The sequence below is a fragment of the Penicillium hordei genome (assembly GCF_028827395.1).
Source record: "Penicillium hordei strain IBT 12815 chromosome Unknown utg000005l_segment0_segment0, whole genome shotgun sequence".
In the NCBI taxonomy this organism is placed as follows: Eukaryota; Fungi; Ascomycota; class Eurotiomycetes; order Eurotiales; family Aspergillaceae; genus Penicillium; species Penicillium hordei.
Window position 1 is genome coordinate 1,675,682 of NW_026623146.1, and position 23,927 is coordinate 1,699,608.

At 49.3% G+C, this 23,927-nt stretch overlaps 9 protein-coding genes across 9 annotated transcripts; 4 read left to right on the top strand and 5 right to left on the bottom strand.

Annotated features, from left to right (window-relative positions):
- Positions 1–629: 629 nt before the first annotated feature.
- Positions 630–2,323, bottom strand: N7537_009581 (putative cellobiose dehydrogenase; the record flags this gene model as incomplete). The annotated part of the gene is made up of 2 exons (XM_056900635.1): positions 630–734; positions 794–2,323. The coding sequence occupies 2 exons, from the start codon at positions 2,321–2,323 to the stop codon at positions 630–632; spliced, it is 1,635 nt and encodes a 544-aa protein (XP_056749303.1).
- Positions 2,324–4,076: 1,753 nt separating this feature from the next.
- Positions 4,077–5,048, top strand: N7537_009582 (uncharacterized protein; the record flags this gene model as incomplete). The annotated part of the gene is made up of 1 exon (XM_056900636.1): positions 4,077–5,048. One exon carries the CDS (start codon positions 4,077–4,079, stop codon positions 5,046–5,048), a length of 972 nt encoding a protein of 323 aa, XP_056749304.1.
- A 975-nt stretch (positions 5,049–6,023) lies between these two features.
- On the top strand, positions 6,024–7,442 carry N7537_009583 (3-hydroxyacyl-CoA dehydrogenase family protein; the record flags this gene model as incomplete). Its single annotated transcript, XM_056900637.1, has 6 exons — positions 6,024–6,101; positions 6,157–6,342; positions 6,402–6,567; positions 6,699–6,825; positions 6,889–7,124; positions 7,303–7,442. The coding sequence occupies 6 exons, from the start codon at positions 6,024–6,026 to the stop codon at positions 7,440–7,442; spliced, it is 933 nt and encodes a 310-aa protein (XP_056749305.1).
- Positions 7,443–7,685: 243 nt separating this feature from the next.
- Positions 7,686–11,698, bottom strand: N7537_009584 (uncharacterized protein; the record flags this gene model as incomplete). The annotated part of the gene is made up of 2 exons (XM_056900638.1): positions 7,686–8,754; positions 8,808–11,698. The coding sequence occupies 2 exons, from the start codon at positions 11,696–11,698 to the stop codon at positions 7,686–7,688; spliced, it is 3,960 nt and encodes a 1,319-aa protein (XP_056749306.1).
- Positions 11,699–12,383: 685 nt separating this feature from the next.
- N7537_009585 (RNA polymerase-associated protein) lies at positions 12,384–14,386 on the bottom strand (the record flags this gene model as incomplete). Its single annotated transcript, XM_056900639.1, has 4 exons — positions 12,384–13,121; positions 13,179–13,318; positions 13,369–14,117; positions 14,178–14,386. The coding sequence occupies 4 exons, from the start codon at positions 14,384–14,386 to the stop codon at positions 12,384–12,386; spliced, it is 1,836 nt and encodes a 611-aa protein (XP_056749307.1).
- A 445-nt stretch (positions 14,387–14,831) lies between these two features.
- Positions 14,832–15,575, top strand: N7537_009586 (demethoxyubiquinone hydroxylase family protein; the record flags this gene model as incomplete). Its single annotated transcript, XM_056900640.1, has 1 exon — positions 14,832–15,575. One exon carries the CDS (start codon positions 14,832–14,834, stop codon positions 15,573–15,575), a length of 744 nt encoding a protein of 247 aa, XP_056749308.1.
- Positions 15,576–15,829: 254 nt separating this feature from the next.
- ltpA (tyrosine protein phosphatase LTP1) lies at positions 15,830–16,499 on the bottom strand (the record flags this gene model as incomplete). The annotated part of the gene is made up of 2 exons (XM_056900641.1): positions 15,830–16,383; positions 16,439–16,499. The coding sequence occupies 2 exons, from the start codon at positions 16,497–16,499 to the stop codon at positions 15,830–15,832; spliced, it is 615 nt and encodes a 204-aa protein (XP_056749309.1).
- Positions 16,500–17,628: 1,129 nt separating this feature from the next.
- Positions 17,629–20,855, top strand: chsA (chitin synthase I; the record flags this gene model as incomplete). The annotated part of the gene is made up of 6 exons (XM_056900642.1): positions 17,629–17,653; positions 17,857–18,038; positions 18,110–19,732; positions 19,789–20,190; positions 20,241–20,741; positions 20,802–20,855. The coding sequence occupies 6 exons, from the start codon at positions 17,629–17,631 to the stop codon at positions 20,814–20,816; spliced, it is 2,748 nt and encodes a 915-aa protein (XP_056749310.1). The 3' UTR covers positions 20,817–20,855.
- A 603-nt stretch (positions 20,856–21,458) lies between these two features.
- Positions 21,459–22,308, bottom strand: N7537_009589 (uncharacterized protein; the record flags this gene model as incomplete). Its single annotated transcript, XM_056900643.1, has 2 exons — positions 21,459–21,625; positions 21,705–22,308. 2 exons carry the CDS (start codon positions 22,306–22,308, stop codon positions 21,459–21,461), a joined length of 771 nt encoding a protein of 256 aa, XP_056749311.1.
- Positions 22,309–23,927: the final 1,619 nt, after the last annotated feature.

Consider the following 23,927-nt stretch of genomic DNA (forward strand, 5'->3'; position numbering starts at 1 on the left):
GGCTACAGCCACCTGGGGGAGTACTGTTTTGGGATTACTCTTTTAGATATAGGATCATTTTTTAGTGAAACACCCCCTTTTCGGATATTATGTCTCTAGGGATGAAGACTGGCAGAACACTGAATATCACTTGAATTACTATTACATTACATTGCATCGAGCGGTGTAAGAAGAGATATAGGAATGAGAATGAGTACATGTTGACGATAGCCCCTATACGCAGTATAAGTCCGGACAAAATCTTCTTTTCGGGTATTGATATCCTAACCCATACTGAACATTCCATAGAAAAAGATGTGCAGGGGAGAAAGTCAGGGGAGAAAGTCAAAAAGCCGTTGAGTTTGAGAATTTAAACTTTTCGATGGATCCGGGGAACTCAGGGGTTTCATTGGATTTATCAATTTTGGTAAATGTTCCAATGCTTTCCATGTTGGGATTTTCTAGTGGCATACTGCGTAGATTTCATAGATTTCATATAATATGTCTGTAAATACTCAATTTGGACCGGAATTCTCACACTCTATCCGGATATATATTATACAATGTATGGGGTTGCGGACATTCACCACTTTGCGGATTCTGAAGGTTCGCTGATCGCCTCCAGGGCTATTTTCTCAATAATGACTAGCCTAGTTGGACAAAATCTTAGCGGCAGCGGCTTCGGCAACCACCATGACGGCGGCTTGAATGTTACCGGTCGGGAGGTCGGGATGGATACTGGCATCAACAATGAACTAAGAAAAAGGGGATTAGCATCATCTTTTGAGTAAACAAATTACTCCAGGTCACTTACCAGGTTATCCACTCCATAAACCTTAGTATTGGTATCGACAACGGAAGTGCCGTTCTTGCGGCCATCATCGGTACCCATCTTGGCAGTGCTGGTGTAGTGTGTACCAGGAGTCTGGGCCTTAATGATGGCCGAGACATTGGTGTTGGTCTCCAACTCGAATCCAGTGGAGGGAGCCGTGATGTCCTTGACCATCTTCTGAATGAAAGTGCGGGCGGCCTTCCGGTCAGCAGCGGTCTGGAGATAAGGCGACTTCTCAATGACAGTCTTTCCGCTGGCATCAAGTCCCAGGACACCGGTCGAGGTGAGTCCATGGGTCATGTACGCGGTGATGGTTACCACACCCTCATCAGTAGGCGCGCATGAGCCCTGGTAGTACTGAGTGTGGCCATCAATCTCCTCGGAGGTGAAGAAGATCATGCGGTGCTTACCCTGGGTCAGGACACCGCTGTCCTTGCGGTAGAGGGAGATATCGCGAGAGTCGGATCCGTTAAGGACTCCCTCGTAGTCAACAAGACCAAATGAGGTGTTGGTGTTGAAGGTAATCGGGAAAATGGGGTGGTCCATGAGACCGACACCGACAGGCAGGTCAATCCACTGAGCCTTGGGAGGAACGGCAACACCGCTCTTCTTCGCAGTCTCAATCTGGGTCTTGCCACCAATACCGGAGTTCCACAACAGACGGGGAGTAGACAGAGCACCGGCAGCCAGCACCACGCGACCGTGGGGAGCAACGCTAATGACCTCGGAGCGACCCGAGGGAGTCTGAATCTCGACGCCAGTGACATGACCGCCGGAACGGACCAAGCGAATCACCTTAGTACGGAGAGCAAGGTGGAAGTTGTCCTGCTTGACAGCATCGGGGAGATAGGTGCGAACAGGGCCTGCACGCATCTGGTCCTGCACGTTCCAGGACGGGTAGCTGTAGATCTGGTGCTTCTCATTCGGCTGCTCGATCATATCCACCGACTTCCAACCAAGGCCACCAAAGAACTTGGACAGCACAGCGTAAAGGCCCTGGTCATATCGCTTGCCATCGGCAGAGGGCAGGGTAGTTCCCGGGTTGCGCTTGTAGAGTCGGTCTGCAGCCGACTCGACATCCTTCCACTTCCAGCCCTTGGGCCATTTGTCGTCGAAGTCACGGGCTGGTGGGTGAACGAAGACCATATAGTTGACCGTTACACCTCCGCCGAGCACACAGGCAGCATTGCCAGCAGTGTCGGTGCACATATACTGGTTCCAGACATCGAGCGCGCCGATGTCGGCGGACAGACCGGGAAGATCGATAGGAGTCAATGAGTGGTCCCATGTGAGGGTCTCATTATTACCGGTGGCGACAGTTGGTCCGACACCTCGCTCAAGGAGTAGAACTTTCTTGCCTGCCTTGGCGAACTTCTCGGCGCTGATGATACCGGAAGGGCCACCACCGACGACAATATAGTCATAGGTGTGGTTCTGGAAGACCGAAGCGGAGGCAAGTCCTGTAAAGACAGAGAGAGCAATGGCGAGAGGGCCAGCCTGGAAGATCTTCATTTTGACGTTTATGGAGGAATAAGATCTCACTAAGAAATCCCGATCTAGAACCCCTGTCAGGGACGGGAGTTGGCCATTTTAACTATTTCGCGACAAGTGTGCCGGACCCATCCAGTCAAACCAGGTGGATCAATTGTTAAAGACTTGGTCAGAAACATGGCGAAACATGGCTCGCCGTGGATATTTAATTTCCTCAAATGTCACCGATGAGGTATAGTGCGATCAGATAAGAGCACTAAGTTTCTGGTTGGCACAGCCTGCCAAGTTTTCGTTTGAACGTTTAGCCGGCACACGCTCACAAAGAAGGGAGAACAGAACTACAACATACATTTTTGTACACCAGATGGGGTATGTCGGTCCTGGATGTTGAAGCACTTAAATTGCCGCTGTTTTAAGAAATCTCAGACTGAATAAACATGACTCCACTTGGTATCCGTTTACTCTTCCGGGAGAACGTTTTCCCAGCCAAAGTCTGCCGCTGACGTAGATATAATCAATCTGCAGCTTTACGGGGTACATGTTCCCTCAAGTTTGATTCGTGTATTCTAGTGTACTCCATGGAAGAGGCGTTTATCAAGTCCCCTGTCTCTCAGCCACCGTTCCACAGATGCCTAGGCACTTGGATACTCATAGAATAAAGTTCTGGAATATTTGCCAAGTGGATAGTGGATATCATAAAAATTCTCCTAACGTCCTTACCAAGCATGTCATAAGCAGAATCACATTGCAGGACCCACCTCAAGTAATGATGCATAATCACCTTCTAGAAGTAACCTTGGAAGAACAGTCTTCGGTGGCCTTAAGTGTTCCAAATCAAGGCAAGCTCATACTTTTCTAGAACACGATCTGCTCATTTTTCCAACACTGAAATCCTGCCATTAGACTGCTGGCCCACTCAGAATTGGGCGAGACTGTCAAATCTGTTATCGCGATTTGGCAATGGCAGTAATGCCGACGATAGGCCGAACCATGAATTTCTTCTGTTGGATATTCCGAGTCCTGTGGTTTTATGAAACACGTTCTTCATTTCATATATTACAGGGTGAAGCTTGGCTAAGCCCTGTGACATAAGACTGGCAAAGTGACAGGTTAACTATCGGGTGCTTCCCACAACGCAGGCATTAATACAGTCGTCATAAGTGGCTCTAATACTAGGATCATTTGGTGGAGCTCAGGGCTACGATGTAGGGGTTAAGAGTAGCTCAGATCCCGTTTAATCAATTTAGATAAAGCTTAAAAATACGAGTGTAGGGGTGTTCATAAAAATATATAATCTAATACGTTCTTGGTGGAATGAAGGCATTTACAATTTATATATCTTTAAACTTCAACAGCTATATGGATGCTCTGCTCTCTGTACGTCTTCACTGTGGCATTTCTCCCCACTAATTTCATTAAATAGACAGGCTTGCTTTCTAACCCAATTCAATCAACAGAGATCTAGTTGAAGATATATACTAAAAGTGTAGTATAGAAGTTGATGTCATGCGCGATGAGATAATTTTGCTTGTGTTTTGAGTTGAACAAGTGCATAGTCAGTTCTAAAATAAAATCAGAGATCAAAATACTTCTTATTACTATTGACAGCGACAAGCATTGAAACATTGAGGGTTTTGTAAATTCCTTGAATATGGGAAAGATGGGGAAGATGAGGGGAGTCAACAGAAGAGTGGGGCCGTTGCGTAGGGCGCGAAGCTCAACACATCTCCAACACCCCTTGTTTCAACCGATATCACTCTTCTCCAGGCATAAAATGTCGGCCCCAACTACCCGCCTTATACCGGCACATTCACGTACTCTTCTCCTCACCTTCGATGCTTTCGGCACCCTCTTCTACCCGCGTCTCCCCATCCCCGAGCAATATGCCGCGACCGCGCACCAATTCGGATTATCGCGCACCACTGTCACCCCGAATAAGCTCGAAACAGCGTTCCGGGACACATATCGTGCGCAGATGCGTCAATACCCAAATTACGGTCGCGCGGATGTTCTCCGAGGCCAATACGGAGGGCCGAGGCAGTGGTGGGAGGAGGTAATCAGGGGGAGTTTCAGACGTGTTTTGTCTACAGAGAATGGAGAGACGCGCCCTGGAACCCCCAAAGAGCATGTTTCTGATGCCATGGTGGAAGCCCTACTCGATCGATTTGCTGGTGCCGAGGGGTACGCGCTCTATGACGATGTGCTACCTTTCTTCCGCCGAATGCGCCGTCTCAAGTCCGCGCATAAGTGGTCATTTGATAGGATTGTTGTGGGGGTGGTATCCAATTCGGATGACCGCGTCCCCGCGGTGCTGAAGTCGTTGGGGTTGACGGTTGGTGATATGCGCGCCGACCAGGATAAATCGAGTATGGATCTTCCAGGGTTCGAGGAACGAAATATCAAACAAGATACTGCCAGTGCACACAACAAAGATCATGAAGACTGCAACTATGAACTTGATATTGATATGGTCATTACGAGTTATGAAGCCGGTCAAGAGAAACCTCATCGTTTGATATTTGACGTGGCGAGACGGCAAGCTCTAAAGGTTGCCCGCCCATGGTTGACCAGCAGAACCAAATTCAGATCTGTGCATGTGGGGGATGATCATAAAAAGGATTGTCAGGCTGCAAGGGATGCAGGCTGGGAGAGCTATTTGCTTATTCGAGATCATACCGAGGACTATGAACCGAAGGCATTCCTAAATCTCCTAAAGTTAGCAGATAAACTGGAGCGTTTCCCATAAAAGCACTGTCAACAGACGGCGGACGGCAGATGCACAGTTGAACTTGATCAAAGTCAGCCTTCGACAATTTATATCGAGCCACAAGTCAAGAAGATAGCCTCGATGCTACCTAGGCTTCGGGAATCTGATTATTCTATGTATCAAACTGACACAACGACAACATCCAAATCTCTTGACATATCGTGAGTCTGTGCTAATTACCTCGGACACTTCGGTACCATGCTTCGCTCTCTGGAACAGACCACACACCACCTTTCTCTCTACCACTAGAGCTTACTTGGTAGCAACCAGCTCTTGATTTGGCTCTGAAAGATTTTGCTACACAATTCCCGCAGAGACTTTCCTTTCCGCCGGCACACACAAAGCGCAATCTCGAGACCGTGCCCCAAAATTGTACTGAGCATAACACATCTGCAGATGGTACCGGGGACCCTTGCCTATCACTGGTTATCGTCAATGTGGTTCTAGTGCTCAAACTCTCCCAGGTCCATTCATTACCGTGGAGGAGCACCGAGCAATGGAAATCATGTTTGTGAACATTCAACAAGTGAGGATCACGGTAAATAGGAAGATTATATCCATTGCAGATATATTGTGTATTTAGTTCGCGACTCTTCGCCGTATTATTTTGGACCCGCCTTTCCTCCCTACAAGGGATTAATTAGGCTCTTTCAACCCGTTTTTACCAAATCAATCTATAATGCGACGATCAAACCGAAAATGAGGATTTCCACGTTGAATGCCTCGGGATATATACATAACCAATCAAGTGCCCGTCCATTGTGCCGCCATGTCCCGCTGTACACCCCGCATATCCGTCGGCTACGGGTGCGGGACCAAACTGCGCATTGGACTCCGAACTTATATTGTGATCTCTATCCTCGCTGTGGAATCTTCCCGAAACGTTGGGGAATTGGTCCTGCTGCATTTTCTCGAAATTCAATCCATAGGGCCCGCTCTGCTTCAACATTGGAGATGGAAGGTATTCAAAAGCCGCAGGGTTCTGTTGTAATCATCGGAGCTGGTACACAAGGTAGACGTCTGGCACACATGGTAAGTACTGATATTCAAGATCATGAACCTCTGTCTTGGTTTTGACTTGTTAAAGTGGTCAAGCCGAGGTGGCACTGTCCGTCTGGTAGATCTTCAAGAGCAACAACTCCAGGATGGTCTGAAATATGTGGAACAACTTCGTGCAGATGCTACAGACCATGACGGAGATTGGGGGCAGATTGAGACTTCCCAGCCCTCTTCTTTGCAATCTACACTACAAGATGCATGGCTCGTTGTTGAGGTACGACTTAACTCTTGACCTAACTTATAGGACAGTTGATTGACATGACCTGAAACTAGTGTGTACCGGAGAACTTGCAGCTCAAGCGAAAATTGATCACTCAACTTGATAAACTTGCACCCGAAGGTACAATTATTGCTTCGAACTCGAGTAGCTACGGTATATTTGAGATTATCGAGGGCATGAACTTGAAAAACAGCAAAAGAGTTATGAGCGCGCACTGCTGTAGGTGACTATCCAATGCTAAATGGACTGCTTCGCTAATACTCTGTGTCAGATTGGCCACCAGAGACATCCGGTACTGCTTATTCCGAATTATAGTATTTTCTTGTTCGAATTGCTAACTTGTAATTTAGCAATTGAAATCATGGGCCACAAGGATAGCGATCCTAAGCTGATTGATCTAGTCTTGGGGCAATGTAAAGAACATGGATTCTCACCTTTCCACGTCAAGCAAGACTCTATTGGCTACATATACAATAGGTGAGTTATTCTCTCAAGGTTCTTTCTCTGCACTGTACGATCAGGCTTATAACCATCTCCAAGGATCTGGGCTGCTATCAAGCGAGAGACTCTTCTCACATTGTCCGAAGGTGTTGCCACACCTAAAGAAATTGATGCCATTTTCAAAGATGTCTTGAAGACACCCAAGGGCCCATGTGAACAGATGGATGTTGTCGGCTTAGATGTTGTGTTGGACATTGAGAATCACTACGCCGAAACTCGGAGTGGTATTCCTACAGAGCCGCGGGAATACCTTCGGGAGATGATTCAAGGTGGAAGTCTGGGCGTTAAGAATGGCCAAGGATTTTACGATTATGAAGAGCAAAACAAATGAATCTTTCTATAGTGTTGGTTTACATCCATTCTGTTCGAATGTCAATGGCATATTTTGTAGTTCTACGTGTTTTCCACTCTTCTACTTCAATAGCAAGCTCTCTTACATCGCCAACGAATCAGCTCTCAGATTCGGCTGGTTCTTCTGCATCATTGGTCTAGTGGTAGAATTCGTCGTTGCCATCGACGAGGCCCGTGTTCGATTCACGGATGATGCACATCTTTTTTTTGGTTTTTGTAGGTGGAATCCACAGACCCGTTAGCCGTTAAGTGTCGTCGTCGTGGAGCAAAAAGAACACATAAATTACTCAAAACTTGGTGCTAAGAAAGATCAGTAGAGAAATGTGCAATCTAATTGTTTGATTGAATATGTAGCGTGAATCATGAACAATACGCCTAATGCTCGAAATCCATATATGGCTTGAAAACTCCGGGAAACCAGTCCCATTCCATCATACCATAACATAAAAAAGCAACCGCGTACCCATCCAGAAATTTAGTCCCATTTAGTCCCATTGGCCCTTATCCAGGCCACCCAAACCACCACCAGTATGCTTACCCAGCAACTTGGCAATGTTCGATCCCCCGCTGCGTTGCTTAATGCGGAGCTCCTTCTCACGCTCACGCTCACGGGCAGCTGTATAAGAGTTCACGGCACCGCCCTTCTTGGGACCCGAAGCTGCAGCTTTGGAGACACGGTTGGAGGCGCTCGAGCTACTGGAAGACGAAGAGCCAGTTGTGACACGACGCAGAAGTTGAGGAGGCCGGAATCCAATAGGACCCTCTCCGTCGCTGCCGCTGTGGAATGCGAGCTTGGAGTTTGCAGAGCCAGTGTTAGTGCCTGTGGCGGAGTTGGAGGATGCTTGTCGGAGGAGTGCAAGACGGTCGACCACGACTCCGCGCGTGCGGCGTGGATGGCTGGGTTTGGCAAAGGTGGTGTCTGGTTGTGGTTGATTGTCATCGCCTTCATCCGCACCGGGAGTATCTTCATCTTCTTGCCCGTATTCTGCATCATCGAGAGAAGCGTCGTCTTGGAAGGAGTCGTATTCGGGGGTTTCAGTGAGGAAGGACAACGTTTCACGAATCTCTGCTATGGTGGCTGGCTTCTTTGACATTGCACTGGCGGGGGTGCGACGGAGGCGAGCAGGCGGACGGTTGGTTGCATCTTCAGCTGATGGTTCGAGAGGGCGTTTGCGGTTTTGACCATCACTCGTTGCGTCATTAGATTGTTCTCCTGAAGCGGGGTCCTGCGATGCTTCTCCTTGGGATGCGCCCTCTTCTTCCTCCAGGAAGTCGATATTGAAGTCATCATCAACTTCATGGTCCTCAACGGCCTTGAAGAATGCGGCCTTCTTGGGGTTCTCGGCAATCTCGCCGATTTTCTCATCTGCAAGTAGAGCGCGGCGCATCTTAGCGAACTCGCGTTGCTTCTCACGGCGACGTGCTAGGTGCTCATCGTCCGAGTCGTCGAGGTCAAAGTCATCATCCGCATTCTTGCGACGACGGAGGGCGCCAGTCGTGATATCTTTCATCAACTTGGCGACATTTTTCTCGTCACGGTTGCGATCGTGAACCCTGTAAGGATGTTAGTATGTTTCCATTGGCCATGTACCAAACTCTGAACATACGCATTGAGTGCGGCAAGTTGCTTCTCATCAACCACCTCGCCACTGTTGTCATTGATCATCTGGCGATCAATGGCATTTTCTTCGCCATCGCTCTCGTCACTGTTACCTCCAAGGCCTGCGTATTCATCCTCCGATTCTTCGGCGGCCTCATCGACAATCTCTTTCGCTTTGCTGTTTTTCTTGTTGTATTGCGGTGCAGGATTCTTCTTTACAGCCTTATCCTTCTTCATGACATTGAAGGCATTGGCGTTGATTTCAAAATCACCTTCATTCTCATTCTCGTCGACTTGGGAAAGTTCAGCTGCACGTCCGCGCCGCAACATTTTGCGCTTGCGGTCAGCAATGGGAGACTGAGTTTGACCCACAAGGACCGTGTCGACGGTAGACATGGGCGGGGTACCCCTGAATCTTTTTGCTGGATCGAATGGTGAGAATACAAAGCCCTCGTCTTGGGTTGGGTCTGGCAGCTGGGATTGGGAAAACTCCGAGAAGGCATATGGCGCAGGCGACTCCGAGACTCGGGTCACACTTTGTGCGTAGCCCTCCATGAAGTCTTTGTCCTGAGGCTGGGGCTGGCTGTCTGGAACAAGAACCTCCGATTCCTCCTTTCGAAGTTGAGGAACAGGCCGACCAGGGTCTGGAAGAGAGAATGGCATGGTGGCAGATTCCACCTGAGTGCTAGCACCATTGCCATCCAATGTGGAGGCAAATGCCTGCGTCAGACCTAAGGACATGTCACCTGGTGTTCCCATCCCGAGGAAGTTGGGTCGTTCGGCGGACTGTGGGACATAACTTGGCGCTCTCACAGGCGTTGAAGGTGATTGTGGTTGGTCATCGTCTTCGTCGTCGCTAATCACGCGAGTTGGTCGCTTCCGTCTCGCGGTAGGCATCTCGTTCTCTGTATCTGAAGGAGCGACCTCACTCTCATCGTCAGCGGAATCGTCGTTTTCATCTGCTTCTTGTTCGACGAGATCCCCGCCGCCATTGACGCGCTCGTGTTCTTCCTCCTGGTCGTCTTCATCGTCTTCATCGTCTCCTTCGCCATCACCCTCCTGGTCAGAACCCGAAAGCTCATAGTCATCATCTTCGTCTTCGTCATCATCGTCGTTGGCCTTCTTCCTAGCAGCTTTCTCCTGTCGGCGAATTTCATCAGCCTCTTTGCGTGCTTTATCGACGAGATTTTCCATGTCATCCTCCATCGCTGCACGCTCCTCGGCTGTTTCAATGACCACTCCCTTGGCCTTGAGCTCTTCGATGCGCTCCTGGCGCTCCTTAGCCGCTTGCTGTCGGGCCCGCCATAATAGACTTGCGGAAAGCTCTGCGGAGTTCATGGAAGCCATTTTTCGGGTAGGAGATGTGAGGTGCGCCAATGCCTTAAGCTTGGTCATAGAGGGGTCTTCATGCATCTGCCTAGTAGGCAGGTTTTCGAATGCTGCAATGCGACGGCACTTGCCAGGGGATGTTACCACCTCAAGATCGCTATCAGAATCGTCCAAATCTTTCTGGTGTGCAGCAACCTCTTGCCTGGAAAGCAGCACGCGGATAGGTGGTTGTGTCAGTGGGCGCGAAACCCTCTTCAATTTTGCACCCTCGGGTTTGGGCTCAGGTACGAAAGTTGGGACCTCTTGGACTGCAGGGCTCTTGGACAATGCAGGATGCTGGTTTGATGCCAGGAGGTCCTTCGGGGCAGGTAAATCTTCGGTGCCGGCATCCATATCCATATCCACATCTGCTGCTTGAACTTGGGCATGCTCAGAATCAGCAATCGACTTGGTGGCGTCCAAATGCCCGGGAATTGGAGAAGTATGTGGGGTATCTTTGGTTTTATTGCGTAGTTCTCCGTCAGAGGAATTTTGTGACCCGACTGCTGACGATGAATTTGTCGCGAGCTGCTCGGCCGGGGTGGCGGGTTGCATGAAGTTGAATTTGGCGAAGAGGGTTTCCTTGGTAATTTTCTTCTTTGTCTTGGCCTGGTGAGCTAGTTGCATGTTGCGGCTCATTCGCTGAGTCTCCTGTCTCATTTCATCCAGTGCCTTCTTGCTGGCTTTGCGAGGCTGGCGAGCCTTCTGGGAGAGCTTGCTCGCAGAACGGGGATCATCGGCACCGCTCTCCTCACCTGAGAGGATCTGCGAGCTAAACTGCTCCAGCTGAGCTTTTCGAATGGCCTTCTTCTTTTCCGCTTCAACTTTCTCTCGCTCCTCGCGTTCCTTGCGCTTTTGAGCAACAAGAGACAGGAAACGGGCGTTTCCTTTGGGCTTGTTCTCAGTGGCATTTTTTGTGTCTTCGTTTTGGGTGTCTGGGTTGTCATGCGGTTCGCCTGGAGAGGATACGAAGAGGGGAGAGTCGGGCCTGGAACGGGAAGGGCTTTGGCTCGTTCTGTTATCGGCCCTGGGCGAGTTGGTTGTGGATTTATGCTTTCTCCTCGGACCGGCCGTAGGTAGGTCATCATCATCATCACTTGATTCGCCGATGGGTGTGGGTTGTGGTTCTGTCTGCTGGGGCGTCTCGTCCTGTTTCTTTTCTAATCGGATGGCCTTTGACACGCGAGCAAATGCTGAATCTTCGTTATCGGGTTCAGCCGGTCTAGAATTACCCTGTAAACGGGCAGCCATACGGCCCTTTGGTCGGAATATCTCATCTGCGCTGTCTGAATCGCCTGCTGAGTCGTACAATGGGCCATTCTCGCGTGTACCAGCAGCCGGCACCGAATCACGCCCTAGATCAAGCTTCGAGACAGCATTTGTTGACTTGGCAATTTGTGTGTCGTCTTCTGAATCACTGTCGAATGCCGCCATCATGGCCTTGATCTTCTGGCCGGGCGTAATAATGCTCGGCGAATCGCCTGTGGGCGACGCAGAACGCGTCGACCGTGGCGTGGATGGTGAAGACATGTCGTGAATATTATGGTCAATTATGGTGGGCTTTAGGAAATAATTCCCATAATCATATCGATTGTACCTGGAGGCGGGCTTTGAGACTTCCAAGGTCCGGAATAAGGTGGAGTGGACGCCAGGTTCAAGGACGCATAGTCTGAACGCGATGCGCGTTCCTCGCGTTGCTAGGCCCCACACGTGACCTTATCTTATCGTCTAATTTCTCTCCCAAGTGGTGGATTTATTATTGTTACGGCCAACTATGGAAATGAGTATTGTAATAGCAAGTGATATTTTCTCATTTTAATCTTTTTTTGTAGGGGGTTTTGGTGTGATTTTGATGAAAGTACCTCTTTCGGTAGATCAATGCTGCACTGCTAACAACGATGGGAGTATTGCTCATGCTGTTATTCCCAGGAATCTCATAATACAAAGCTTGATGCTATTTTGTGAATAGACGCCGAGATCACCCATGGACTCCTCAAATATCGCGTAAGAAAAAAGAAAAAGAAAAAGAAAAAAAAAAGATACAATCACAATGCAGGCGAGGCTTTGAGCCAATCACCGCCACGGGTCCTTGAGAAATTAGACTTGTTCGGGGGAATCATGGAATCAAAACCAACGAATCTTCTCAAGTAAATCGATTCGCCGAACAGACGTTATCAAACTGAAACGCAAGACAAAGCAGCATTCTTGACTGAGATTAAATCTCGATGTCAATGTCCATATCCAGGGCCGCAATGTTCTCATCATCGGTGTTGCGGTAGCTAATCATGAAGCCATTCTTGGGCTTCTTCGGAGTGACGCGAGAGGCGGCAGTTCCCTTCTGTGCGGGACTGCCGTTGGATTTTGCGGTACCAAGGGTATCTTTCTGGTTTCCCACAGAAGCGGCGTCGGCAGCAGCGGATTTAGCTGCCCCACTGAGATCGTGGTGAGTTTTGGCCACTGTTCGCACGCGCATAAAGGGATTTGGGGCAGCCTCTCCGCGGGCAACAGCCTCGGCTGCCTTCTTAGCAGCCTTTCTCTCCTCGAGCTGAGCACGACGACCATTCTCAATGTTAAGCTTCTGGTTGCGAAGGTTGATCTGGTGGACTCGTTCGGCTTCCGATGGACCCCTATCGACCTCTTTCTTGACCAGGCTTGTTCCCCAGGACAAAGTCGGATTGACCATTTTCTGTAACTCTGCCTCGATCTTCTCGGCTTCCTCCATGTTGCCGTTGACTTTGGCGAATTCCAGATTTTTTTCAAGTTCGAGACGATTAAGCACATTCTTCTTTTGGTCGAAAGCACCCTGGCGACGGAGTTTCTCGTTCAGTTCCTCCCGAGTGAATGTATGGTTGAGGAGACGGTTGATGTCGGCAACTTTCGACTCAACTTTGCCCTTTGTAGCCAGCTTGCAATCCTCAACAGCAAGGGTCTGAACATAACGGCGGTACTCAGCCTAGTTGTCTGTTAGTTGGCTTGCAAGATTTGTGATTTGAGAGGGAAAAAAGCAAACCTCGGTAAGTGGAGAATTGGAGAAAGTGACGAATGGGAAGTCCCTGACAGCCTTTCCGTGTGCCAACTTGACATACTGATCGGTGACAAATGAGCGACCGTTTTCGCCCTCCAAGGCGTATGGCTTGCCCTGGGAGATTCCTGGAGAAATGTCAGCATGCAAAAATAATCGAGGCGGCATAAATTCCTACCAGTAATCAGGCCAAGGCGATATTCATTCTGACCACTATCGGGGTGCGGGCCAATGCTCAGCCGAGCGTAGCAGCCGATCATAGCGTTCTCAAATCCGGGGTAGAAGCAAACTTTGGCAAAGTTATTACGTCCGACTTGAGCACGTCGGATTTCCCGAAGCTCGGCGGGCGGGTCATCCTTGGGAATGGAAACAGAACGGCCAACGCGGTCATCCAATTCAAGATCACTCTCGGCATCAGCATCTTCATCAGAAATATCAGATCCCATGGAACGCGAACGGCGGCGGGATTTTGTAGGGTCTCGGCGACGGAGTTCATCCCGCTTGCCCTTCTGCTCACGCTGGCGCTTGTAAGCCTCGATGGCTCCGGACGTTTCTCCGACTTTGCGGCCACCAAGAGTGGTCTTCTGGCGCGAGCTCTTGCGTTGATTATCATCCAAGCCGGCGGAGCCTGCCTTTCGCTTGGCTTTTTTAGCTGCCCGTGCTTCCTCGCGCGAGCGAGATGCCAGAAGGCGGCGTAGAGCCAGATCCTGGTTGTGGCGATCGACTTGCTGGGCACGTTCGGATAGAGTTTCCTCGCGCTGGATTTCAGGCATAGCCATAATGTCCTTTTTGTCCTGGGCCGAGTAGTACAACTTATCATATGGGAAAATGGGGCGATCCTCGTCGTTGTCGTCGGAATTGTCGGCCTCTGACTCGGACTCGGACATTGGGGCAGACTGAAGCGAGTGACGGGATCCATCGTCAGACCTGTATATATTACTAGGTCAGCGAGGCTCTTAATTATCAAAATAGAGGGGCACTGCTCACACTTCACCCTCCGATTCATCTTTCGCAGGCTTGCGGGATCGACGCCCCACCGATTTGGCAGTTCCTTTGCGACCCATGGCTGCCGGTGAGGTACCTCGATCTTGGTCGTGTGAAGAAGCGGAGTGCGCTGGTGATTTGGGGGGTGGTGAAGTTTCCTCCTCAGAGTCACCCGCCAAAGCGAGCAGCTCAGCATCCAAATCGTCCGCCATTGTGAATATCTTCTCAATACACTTATATCCTCAATAGAACTCAATGAACAAAGTGCCTATATATCAATAGGCATTCAACAGCCCTAGAACAATAGGAGTATTCGTGCTCCTATGGACTTATTCCCTCCTTTCCAGGAGTCGTTCCAAATATGGAGAAGTTGGCAAGACTTGCAAAAGGTGGTCCAAAACGTCTTTTCCAGATGGAGTAATGTCCCAAGTTCAACAAACACTCTATACACGGGACGAAGGGAGAACGTAATGGAGGGTATCGTAAAAAACAGGTAGATGGTCGTCGCAAGTTGGCCTTAGCCGTCAACTTCATGACGTTCAATGCCAAGCCGATTATAAGCGCGCGGCAGCGCCAAGGCGGTATAAGCGACCAATACGCGACCTCTGAGCTGCGTTCCTTGAATTGGCTTCATTAATAGTCCAATTTGATTTCTCGATGTTGCCTTTACCTATTCTGCGCAGGTGCGCCTTATCGCATTGCCGTCATCCTGCGCCAGCAACAACCCCTATTTTCCTCGATTTCCTTGTACCGTCAACCTCTAAGCATGGCCAATGCCGGCAGGCTTCAACTACCGCTGGCACCTCCGGTGGCTCCAAACCTCTATATGTTCTTAGCAAAGAGCAGCGAGAATTCATGGACAGCGCTCTGCGAGTGAATCAGGCCGGTGAGCTTGCCGCAACGCTGATCTACAAAGCGCAAACTCCTCAGATCGTCCGCTCATACCCGCACCTCCGACCCTTGATGAAGCACATGTACGACCAGGAAGCAGGGCACCTCAAAACTTTCAATCACCTCATCGCCAAGCACCAGATCCGTCCGACCGCCATGTATCCGGCATGGGAGGTAGCTGCCACATTTTTGGGTTGGTCGACGGCGGCATTGGGTCGCGAAGCTGCGATGGCGTGCACCGAAGCCGTGGAGACTGAAATTGGATCACACTACAACGACCAAGTAAGAGAGATTCTGTCTTGGGAGGCAGATGCCGAAAGGCGGGGGGAGGAGCTAGATGAAGAGCTTAAAGAAATGTTGGCCACATTCCGGAGAATCCGTGACGAGGAACTAGAACATCTCGATCATGCCGTGGCCAACGACTCAAAGGAGGCGAAGCCCTACGATCCGCTCGTTGATGTCATTCGTCTTGGATGCAGGACCGCTATTAAGATCAGTGAGAAGATTTGATATGACAATTTGGTGGGATGCATATGCCGGGTTTACGCCGCCATTTATATATTCTGTTGCCATTCGGGACTCCATGTACTATACCGACTACTCATCTCGATATTGCTAGCTATATTTAACATTGTATATTCTAATTCCGAGTTATGTACCCGATCCAATCTATCTCTCGTCGCAGGGTATCAATAAAACAACCGCCTTCTTTAGGTTCATGGTCTCTAACTTTTATCCCCGGTGGTGTGGCCAGCACCGTTCACTCAAGACTCAATGGGGTTTTGCTCCAAGTACTCCACAAAGTTTTGGGAGAATCGGACGGCCTGTTGGTACACCTCCTCGAAGCCATTAGCACCCCCATAGTAAGGATCCTTAACCACCTCACCGCTGCCAACGCGATCGTGCAGTTTTCCACCCTTGCCGAAATCACCAAACAACCGTACCTCGGCAACCTTCGTATCAGCCCCGTATGCACCGATGGCAGCATCGACATGCGAACGCGTACTCCTCGAGCTTGGCTTGGTGTCAGTCTTCCTCTGCAACGTCGCAATGACCGAATCGCGCACATCCTGCAGGTCGCGGAGATTCGACTTGTCCATAGCGAGCAGGTAGTCAAATGTGAGAAAGTCTTCCCTTGTCACTTTGCGGGCAGCATGCTCGTAATCGGTGATTTTGTGGCGGCGCAGAGTAGACATGGTGCGGGAGTCGGGCGGCTCGAGGCTGTGGTAGGCGGCTGTACCGGCGGAGTCGATCTCACCGACGGATGGATGAGAGCCGGCTAGGTTACGGAACACTCCTTCCGCCATTGGGGAACGACCTAGAGAGGATTAGTTTATCGTAATGGCGGAGAAAAACCAAGTATGATGACGAACAGATGTTTCCCAGGCAGACAAATAACACTTTGGCGGGGCGCGCCTTCGAGTTGGGAGCCATAGTGGGGTAGCGGGGATCACAAAGGGATCTTTATGTGATTTTTCACGATATGGAGAGCTAAGAAGTAAGTCACACAATAGTACTCTGTAATAGACAATAGTATACAAGGAAGGGTCTGGTTCGAGTTTGACGATGCAAGGCGGGGGGGGGGGGGGGGGGTGATTATCGATGGGCCCTAAGTCGGGGTCTCCACTAGCTTTGAAGAGATATCTTCACTTGCATTATGTTCCGTACGTGCTGCACATGTACACCAAATAAAGTAGGAACAAAGCAATAACTAAAAGATGTGTAGAACAAGGCACAAACCTAGCATATTGAAGCTAGAGGTACATCACCTATTCATAGTAGGAACAGGCAACTGTTTTTTTAGTCAAAAGAAAAAAAAGGGAAAAGAAAAAAACAGTACTGAACCTCCAATGACCTCAGATACTAAAAAAAGAAACAGGAAATAAGTGAGAACAGGCTGCCACTGGCTGCCCACTGGCTGATATAATGGATGAGCCACAGAAGCCAAGCCTAATGTGGCTGAGTTCCAGTCAGTTGGCCCAGTAACAAGATCGTCCACTTCAAGTGGAGTTTCTCCTCTTAACATCAACCCGTGGCTCAAAGGTTTCAGGGCTTCCCATGGTTCTTTGGTTATTGCATTATCATTGGAGCTTTTTGTTCCGAAGCATCTGAAGATTCTGTTCTCTTTTTCTAAGGACTGTGCCCTGCATCTCTATACAAACGGGCCTAATCAGCGCGTGAAGATATCTCCACAAGGCAGTGCGGAGCAGCACGGACATTTCTGATTCGTCCCCATATCCACCATATCGTTGCTGGGAATCGAAAGGCGTCGTAAACAACAGAGGGGGGCAACCCGGATCTTATTCCACATTTTTTTTTTATCGCTGTTTTTCTTCACCTTGCGTGACAAACCATAATACATATACCCTCTCCTTGTATCGAATTTCGCTTGCGATCCTCCATATCTGAAACGACGCCGAGAACTCAGATCCGTTAATCGGGCTAGTGATCTCTCCCGCTGACGCTTAATATTCCACTCGGCGCTCCTGGCGCAATCTCCAACAACGCCCTGCTACAAACTTGGGGCGGGATAATCTGAACTCGTTCCCAAGGCTCCTCCATTATGGCCTATAATCGTGTGGGCGCCGGTACGTACTCTAGCCTTATTGGACCCCTAGCCTTCCTCTCACTCTTTTCATATTGCCCGCGCATTCTCCATCTCTCTGAAACTGGTCAAATTAGTGCTGGTCATTGATTCAATGGTTTCAGTACGATTTGCGCCGTCAAATTATTGCCATTAAAGCTTTCATTAAGGGATCTTTTACGTCTCAACTAACCATGTCACGAACAGACCCGTTCGGAGACGAGCATACCTCGCCCATCTTGAATCCCTCCCATCTTACGGGATACAGCAATCGCACTCCTTCCCCCGGGCGACCACTGGAGGCTGGCTACCAGCTATCGGACAACCCGTATGGGCCCCAGCCGCATCTTCCCATGCCATCCAGTGATCGCTTGGCCGAACAACCCACTGTGAGTATTACGAGACCACAGCGAAATATGCTATGTAGAAATGAATACTGACAAATCTACCTTGGAAACAGTACTCTGTTGAGAATGTTGATCACTCTTATGGCCATCATGACGCATACGACGCACACCATCCTTATCCTGGCCACGAGTATTCGATCGACCCCGAAGCCCATCACGACGCCTACTACACCCAACCCTACCAGCCTACACATACCCCACATGATGATTATGACCTAGGCCAGTACCCAGAGGGAGGACACACTCCCTTTGAAGTTGACCAGCCCATGCTGCAACCGGGCGAAAACCCCTTCGGACCGGACCCGTATACTGAGTTCCAGGATGAACCGGCCCCGACGCCCAGCCCAGCGCCTATTCGCCGTTGGAAGACGGTGAAAGAAGTCCAACTTTTCAACGGCAACCTCGTCCTCGATTGTCCCATTGCGCCGAGACTGCTCAGCCAAGTACCCCACGCAGAGCCACCAGGTCGCGACGAATTCACGCACATGCGATATTCGGCAGCGACATGCGATCCTGCCGACTTCTTTGAGGAGCGATTTACCCTCCGCCAGAAGCTTTTCGCAAAGCCTCGCAACACCGAACTCTTCATCGTCGTGACCATGTACAATGAAGATGACTTCCTCTTCGCGCGCACCATGTCCGGCGTGTTCAAGAACATTGATCACATGTGTTCGCGCACAAGCAGCAAAACGTGGGGTAAGGATTCGTGGAAGAAGATCGTAGTCTGTATCATTAGCGACGGTCGTGCCAAGATCAACCCTCGGACGCGCGCTGTGCTGGCCGGTCTGGGTGTCTATCAGGACGGCATTGCGAAGCAACAAGTCAACGGAAAGGACGTCACCGCGCACATCTATGAGTACACTACTCAAGTTGGGTTGGAGGTCAAGGGCACTCAAGTGCATCTCAAGCCTCGATCTGGTCCTCCTGTGCAGCTGATTTTCTGTTTGAAGGAAAAGAATCAGAAGAAAATCAACTCTCATCGATGGTTCTTCCAAGCCTTCGGTCGTGTTTTGGATCCCAACATTTGTGTCCTCTTGGATGCTGGTACCAAACCTGGCAAGGACTCGATCTATCACCTCTGGAAGGCCTTCGATGTCGAGCCCATGTGCGGTGGTGCATGTGGTGAGATCAAGGTCATGTTGTCTCACGGCAAAAAATTGCTGAACCCGCTGGTGGCTGGTCAAAATTTCGAGTACAAGCTCAGTAACATTCTCGATAAACCGCTTGAGTCTTCATTCGGTTTCATTACTGTCCTGCCTGGTGCGTTCTCCGCCTACCGGTTCGTCGCACTCCAAAACGACAAAAACGGTGAAGGTCCACTAGAGCGGTACTTCCTAGGTGAGAAGATGCACGGTGCCAATGCCGGTATTTTCACAGCCAACATGTACTTGGCTGAGGATCGAATCCTGTGTTTCGAGATTGTCTCCAAGCGGAAGTGCCGATGGCTCCTTCAGTACGTTAAGTCGTCGACCGGTGAAACCGATGTGCCTGACCAGATGGCCGAGTTCATTCTCCAACGTCGTCGTTGGCTGAATGGTAGTTTCTTCGCTGCAGTTTACGCCATTACCCACTTCTACCAGATCTTCCGTAGTGACCACAGCTTCATTCGCAAGTTTATGTTGATGATTGAGTTCGTCTATCAGACAATTGCGATGATTTTCGCGTGGTTCGGAATTGTACGATTCCCTCCCCTTCACCGTTAATTTCTTATCTATGCTAACGCCTTGCGCAGGGTAACTTCTTCTTGGTTTTCCACATCTTGACAACGTACCTGGGCTCAGATGATCTACTGGGTACTGCCGGTAAGGTTCTAGGTATTGTCTTTGAATGGCTATACCTGGCAACTCTTGTTACGTGCTTCGTTTTAGCTCTTGGTAATCGACCCGGCGGATCCAACAAGTTCTATATGACCATGGTCTATTTCTGGATCGTGATCATGATATATCTTGCATTCGCTGCCATTTTCGTCACGGTTAAATCGATCCAAACAGAGGTGGCCTCGAAAAGCTTTACGGTCAGCGAACTATTCACCAACAAGACGTTCTTCTCTATCATCGTCTCCCTTGGATCGACCTATGTCATGTGGTTCGTCGCCTCGTTCATCTTCCTGGACCCGTGGCACATGTTCACCAGTGTAAGTTATCCTGTGGATCTAATTTTGATGGGTCTTCTAACGTTCTTCAGTTCATTCAATACATCTTGCTCACGCCAACCTACATCAACGTACTCAACATCTACGCGTTCTGCAACACCCACGATATCACATGGGGTACCAAGGGAGATGACAAGGCCGAGAAACTGCCCTCCGCGCACCTTAAGCCCGGCGGTAAGGTTGACGTCAACATTCCGCAAGACGATGGCGATCTGAACGCGCAGTATGAGGCGGAGTTGGCCAAGTTCGCCATGAAGCCCCCCAAGGAGGTCCAGGTTGTTTCCGAGGAAGAGAAGCAAGCCGATTACTACAAGGGATTCCGCAGTGCTGTCGTGCTCGCCTGGGTATTCTGCAACTTTGCTCTTGGTGCCGTTGTTCTGAGCGCTGCCGGTTTGGAAACCTTCGAGGACAAGTCAGACAACGATGCGCAGACCGAACGCTCCATGATCTACATGGAAGTTGTTCTCTGGAGTGTTGCTGCTCTGTCAATGTTCAAGTTCATAGGCGCAATGTGGTATCTGGTTGTTCGTATGGTGAGTCATCTTCCTTGCACTACTATTTTTGTCGGCCACATACTAACATCTACATTCTAGTTCCGCGGCGTTTGATTCAGTGAACTTTTAAGCATGATGATTGTATTCTTTTGCACCAGCAGCAATGCTATGTTTTCATATATCCCCTGGTTTTATCTGGATTTGGATTTGGTTACAATACCACGGCGGGCCCGGTCTGGTACGCAAATGGAAATGGAAAATGTAATACGTTTGATGACTTGCTTGCGATATCCCTCTCGTCGTTTGTGACACGCGGAATGACATGATATCGTGATTTCTCTGGTTTTGTTTTTTTTTTTGTCTTTTTATCGTTTGATTTGCTGCATCCTTTGCATGTGCTTGCCTTTGCATATGTATACTTGGGCCGATGATTTTTGTGTTTCTTATGTGGTTGGGAATGTGTGTACTGTATCTGTAGATATGGAGGAGTATTGATTATTCCGCAAATTTTAGTGTTTATTGAAAAGAGGCAGTGTGTGTGTAGAGAAATCCGAGGCATCACAGGAACTGTGTAGTCAAGAGTTGATTATGCGAAGTTTCAAGTAGTGAGTGAATGTAGTAGCATTTCTATCAGCAGTGAAATTTCCTCGGAGGCTCCAAACAAGCTACATTGCTCCATTGAGTGTCTAGCATGCACCAAATATATTGACACCATATAAATCAGCACCAACTCCCTAATCCAAAAGCGAATCAACTTCAAGAAGCCTGGTTCTTAGAATGCACGCATAACGCAATCCCTCCAAGTACCAAGCCCATGCCCAGCCAGGTCTGCCTCGCAATCACCTTACGCTCAACATACCACTCCCCAAGGACAGTAAACAAGAACGCACTCGAGTTTGCAAGTGGCACAGTTAAAGAGAGTTCTACAAAGCAGCTGGTTAGAAATTCCGTACCTGAAACCCACAATACCAAAAGCCAGGAAACCCAGGGAATGGCACTTACCATGTTTCCCAACAAGCAAAAAGAACCAAATACTGCCCGTGAGATTGATAACCAAGGGAATTGCATACGCAGGCGTGCGAAGCAGATTAACAATCGTCCAGAAAATAGTAACAACCTTCGTCCGCAGCCACGACTGCTTCACAGGGGCCCCACGCCTCCACGCCGGCGTGGGTATATCATCCTGGTCCTCGTCTGCGCCACTTTCCCTGTTTTCCGTAGTATCGCGACTCGTACTTTGTCCAGCAATTCCAGCAACTAGTCCCGTGTCTGCGCCCGCAGTCTTCGGTTTGCGGTTCACATCATTGCTACTCGTACTCCGTCTCCGCACACCTTCCTCGTCACCGGAGTCGCGGTCTTCTTCCTCCCGAGAGAGCAATTCCTGTCCCTCGCCCGCATCCGTGAACCCTGTTTCTGGCGATTCTTGTGAGCGTCCTCGAGAGTTTGATTCGTTCGCTTGCTTCTCTTGTCGGGCGTTGAAGTCTGCTGCTGCGCGGCGGATAAAGGGGGTTGTGAAGCCCCATGCGACGCCGACGAGTAGGAAGGAGAGAACGTAGCTGAAGACGGAGGGTTCGGCTTCAGCGGGGATGCCGGTGTCGGGATCCATGTTGGTATTTTGGGATCTGGGAGGCTGTCTGACGATTGGTTGGTTCGTTGCACGGTGTTACTGCCCTGACGTTGGTGCAGCCGATGGGGTCATTGGTCTGTGCGTTGCTGATAAGACAGATAAGGTTAGTTCTGACGATCTTTCGATCTATAAAATGGATCCCACGATTGAAAGGCTTTTGATTGACAAATCAAGTATTTCAAGGCCTTGGAATAAGAGATGATTAGCCAAATAGTGGTACATGTATTGTGCATCTTACTAACAAGTCAAACCCACTTTCAGGTCAATTTCGATTGTCCTGTAAATATCAGTCAATTGCCCGCAACCCACAAGCCCACAAGGATACTACACAAGAAAAGAATAAAGTACAAGAAGTTGCTCTCAGTAGGTCAATTGCGAGCCTCCGATCAAGCTTGCCCGGCCGTCACAGAGGGTGTCGCCACGTCCGATGGATGTGAAACATCATCAAGACCGATTCATCACCGAGCAAAAGAATAGCCCACCACCCGCCTTTCTCCCTCGAACCCACTTCACCAGAGTCCACACACCAGAAGAACAGATCCCCTTTATCCGTTGCTTAAGCGAACGCCGAGGCTTGAGAAGACGAACGCCCCACTGTGTCCGAGAAAAGAGTCCTAGTGTGCTTCCTACTCTGATGCGCTCAAACGGTCGCCCGTGCAGCATCCCCCTACTTCTCTCCCCAGCAGCAGATATTCCTCCTCTTTATGTATCCTCACTGGCATCTTGAACCGTGGCAGCCCGCTGCCCATCCCCCTTCAGTGCCGCTCGTCACAGGTGAGTCTGCTGTCGAGTGCCCCTGCCAGTCATCCTCCTCCATCGGTCCAGGTGAGTCTGGTGTCGAAGTCCATGTAAAGTAACGTAACTTAGGAGAGATAGAGAAAGAGAGAGAAAGAGGGAAGGAGGAGAAGTAAGAGAGGGAGGGTATTTATATGTTGGGGGCAAACATTACAACTTCTGAATCGGGAAGGCACCTCGATACCTACTTGATTACGGCATATGAACTAGAGACAGATCTAATGACAATTCCTGGTCAATCCTTGTCACATCAAAGCTATACTTAAGCCGAACCCCCTAATGAACAACCAGCTTACTTTAGCTATCTCAAAACCAGTTCTCTTTAAGACATAGCAACAATAGCAACCGCATCATCCAAGCCACATACTACAAGAAAATTGGCGAGAAAATCTGAACAGAAATCCAAATGGTGCATATTGGAAAAGCGACTAGTAAACATCCACTTCTAGGGTGACGGCCTGGTAGTGATATGATTAATGTCATTGTTCGGGGTAGCGAGCATAGCTTTGATACATGTTCGGTATAGAGGTTTAGTTACTGGATACTAGTAGCTTTAAGGTTGCGGTTGATACTGGGTGCAGTGAACTTAAAATGCGTATAACAAAGTGATTTCTAGTAGTGTATATATGTATAGTCTATTAAATATTCGCGCTTTGTGCAATGCAGCGCAAGAGACCCGAAGTGACAGAATGTATGAGAGATAAACAGCAAGGACAGTAGGTGGCCGAAAAGGCATTTGAGAGAACAGACAAGAAGATGAGAAAAATGGCAAAGAAATATAGAATATGGACAAATAATGACAA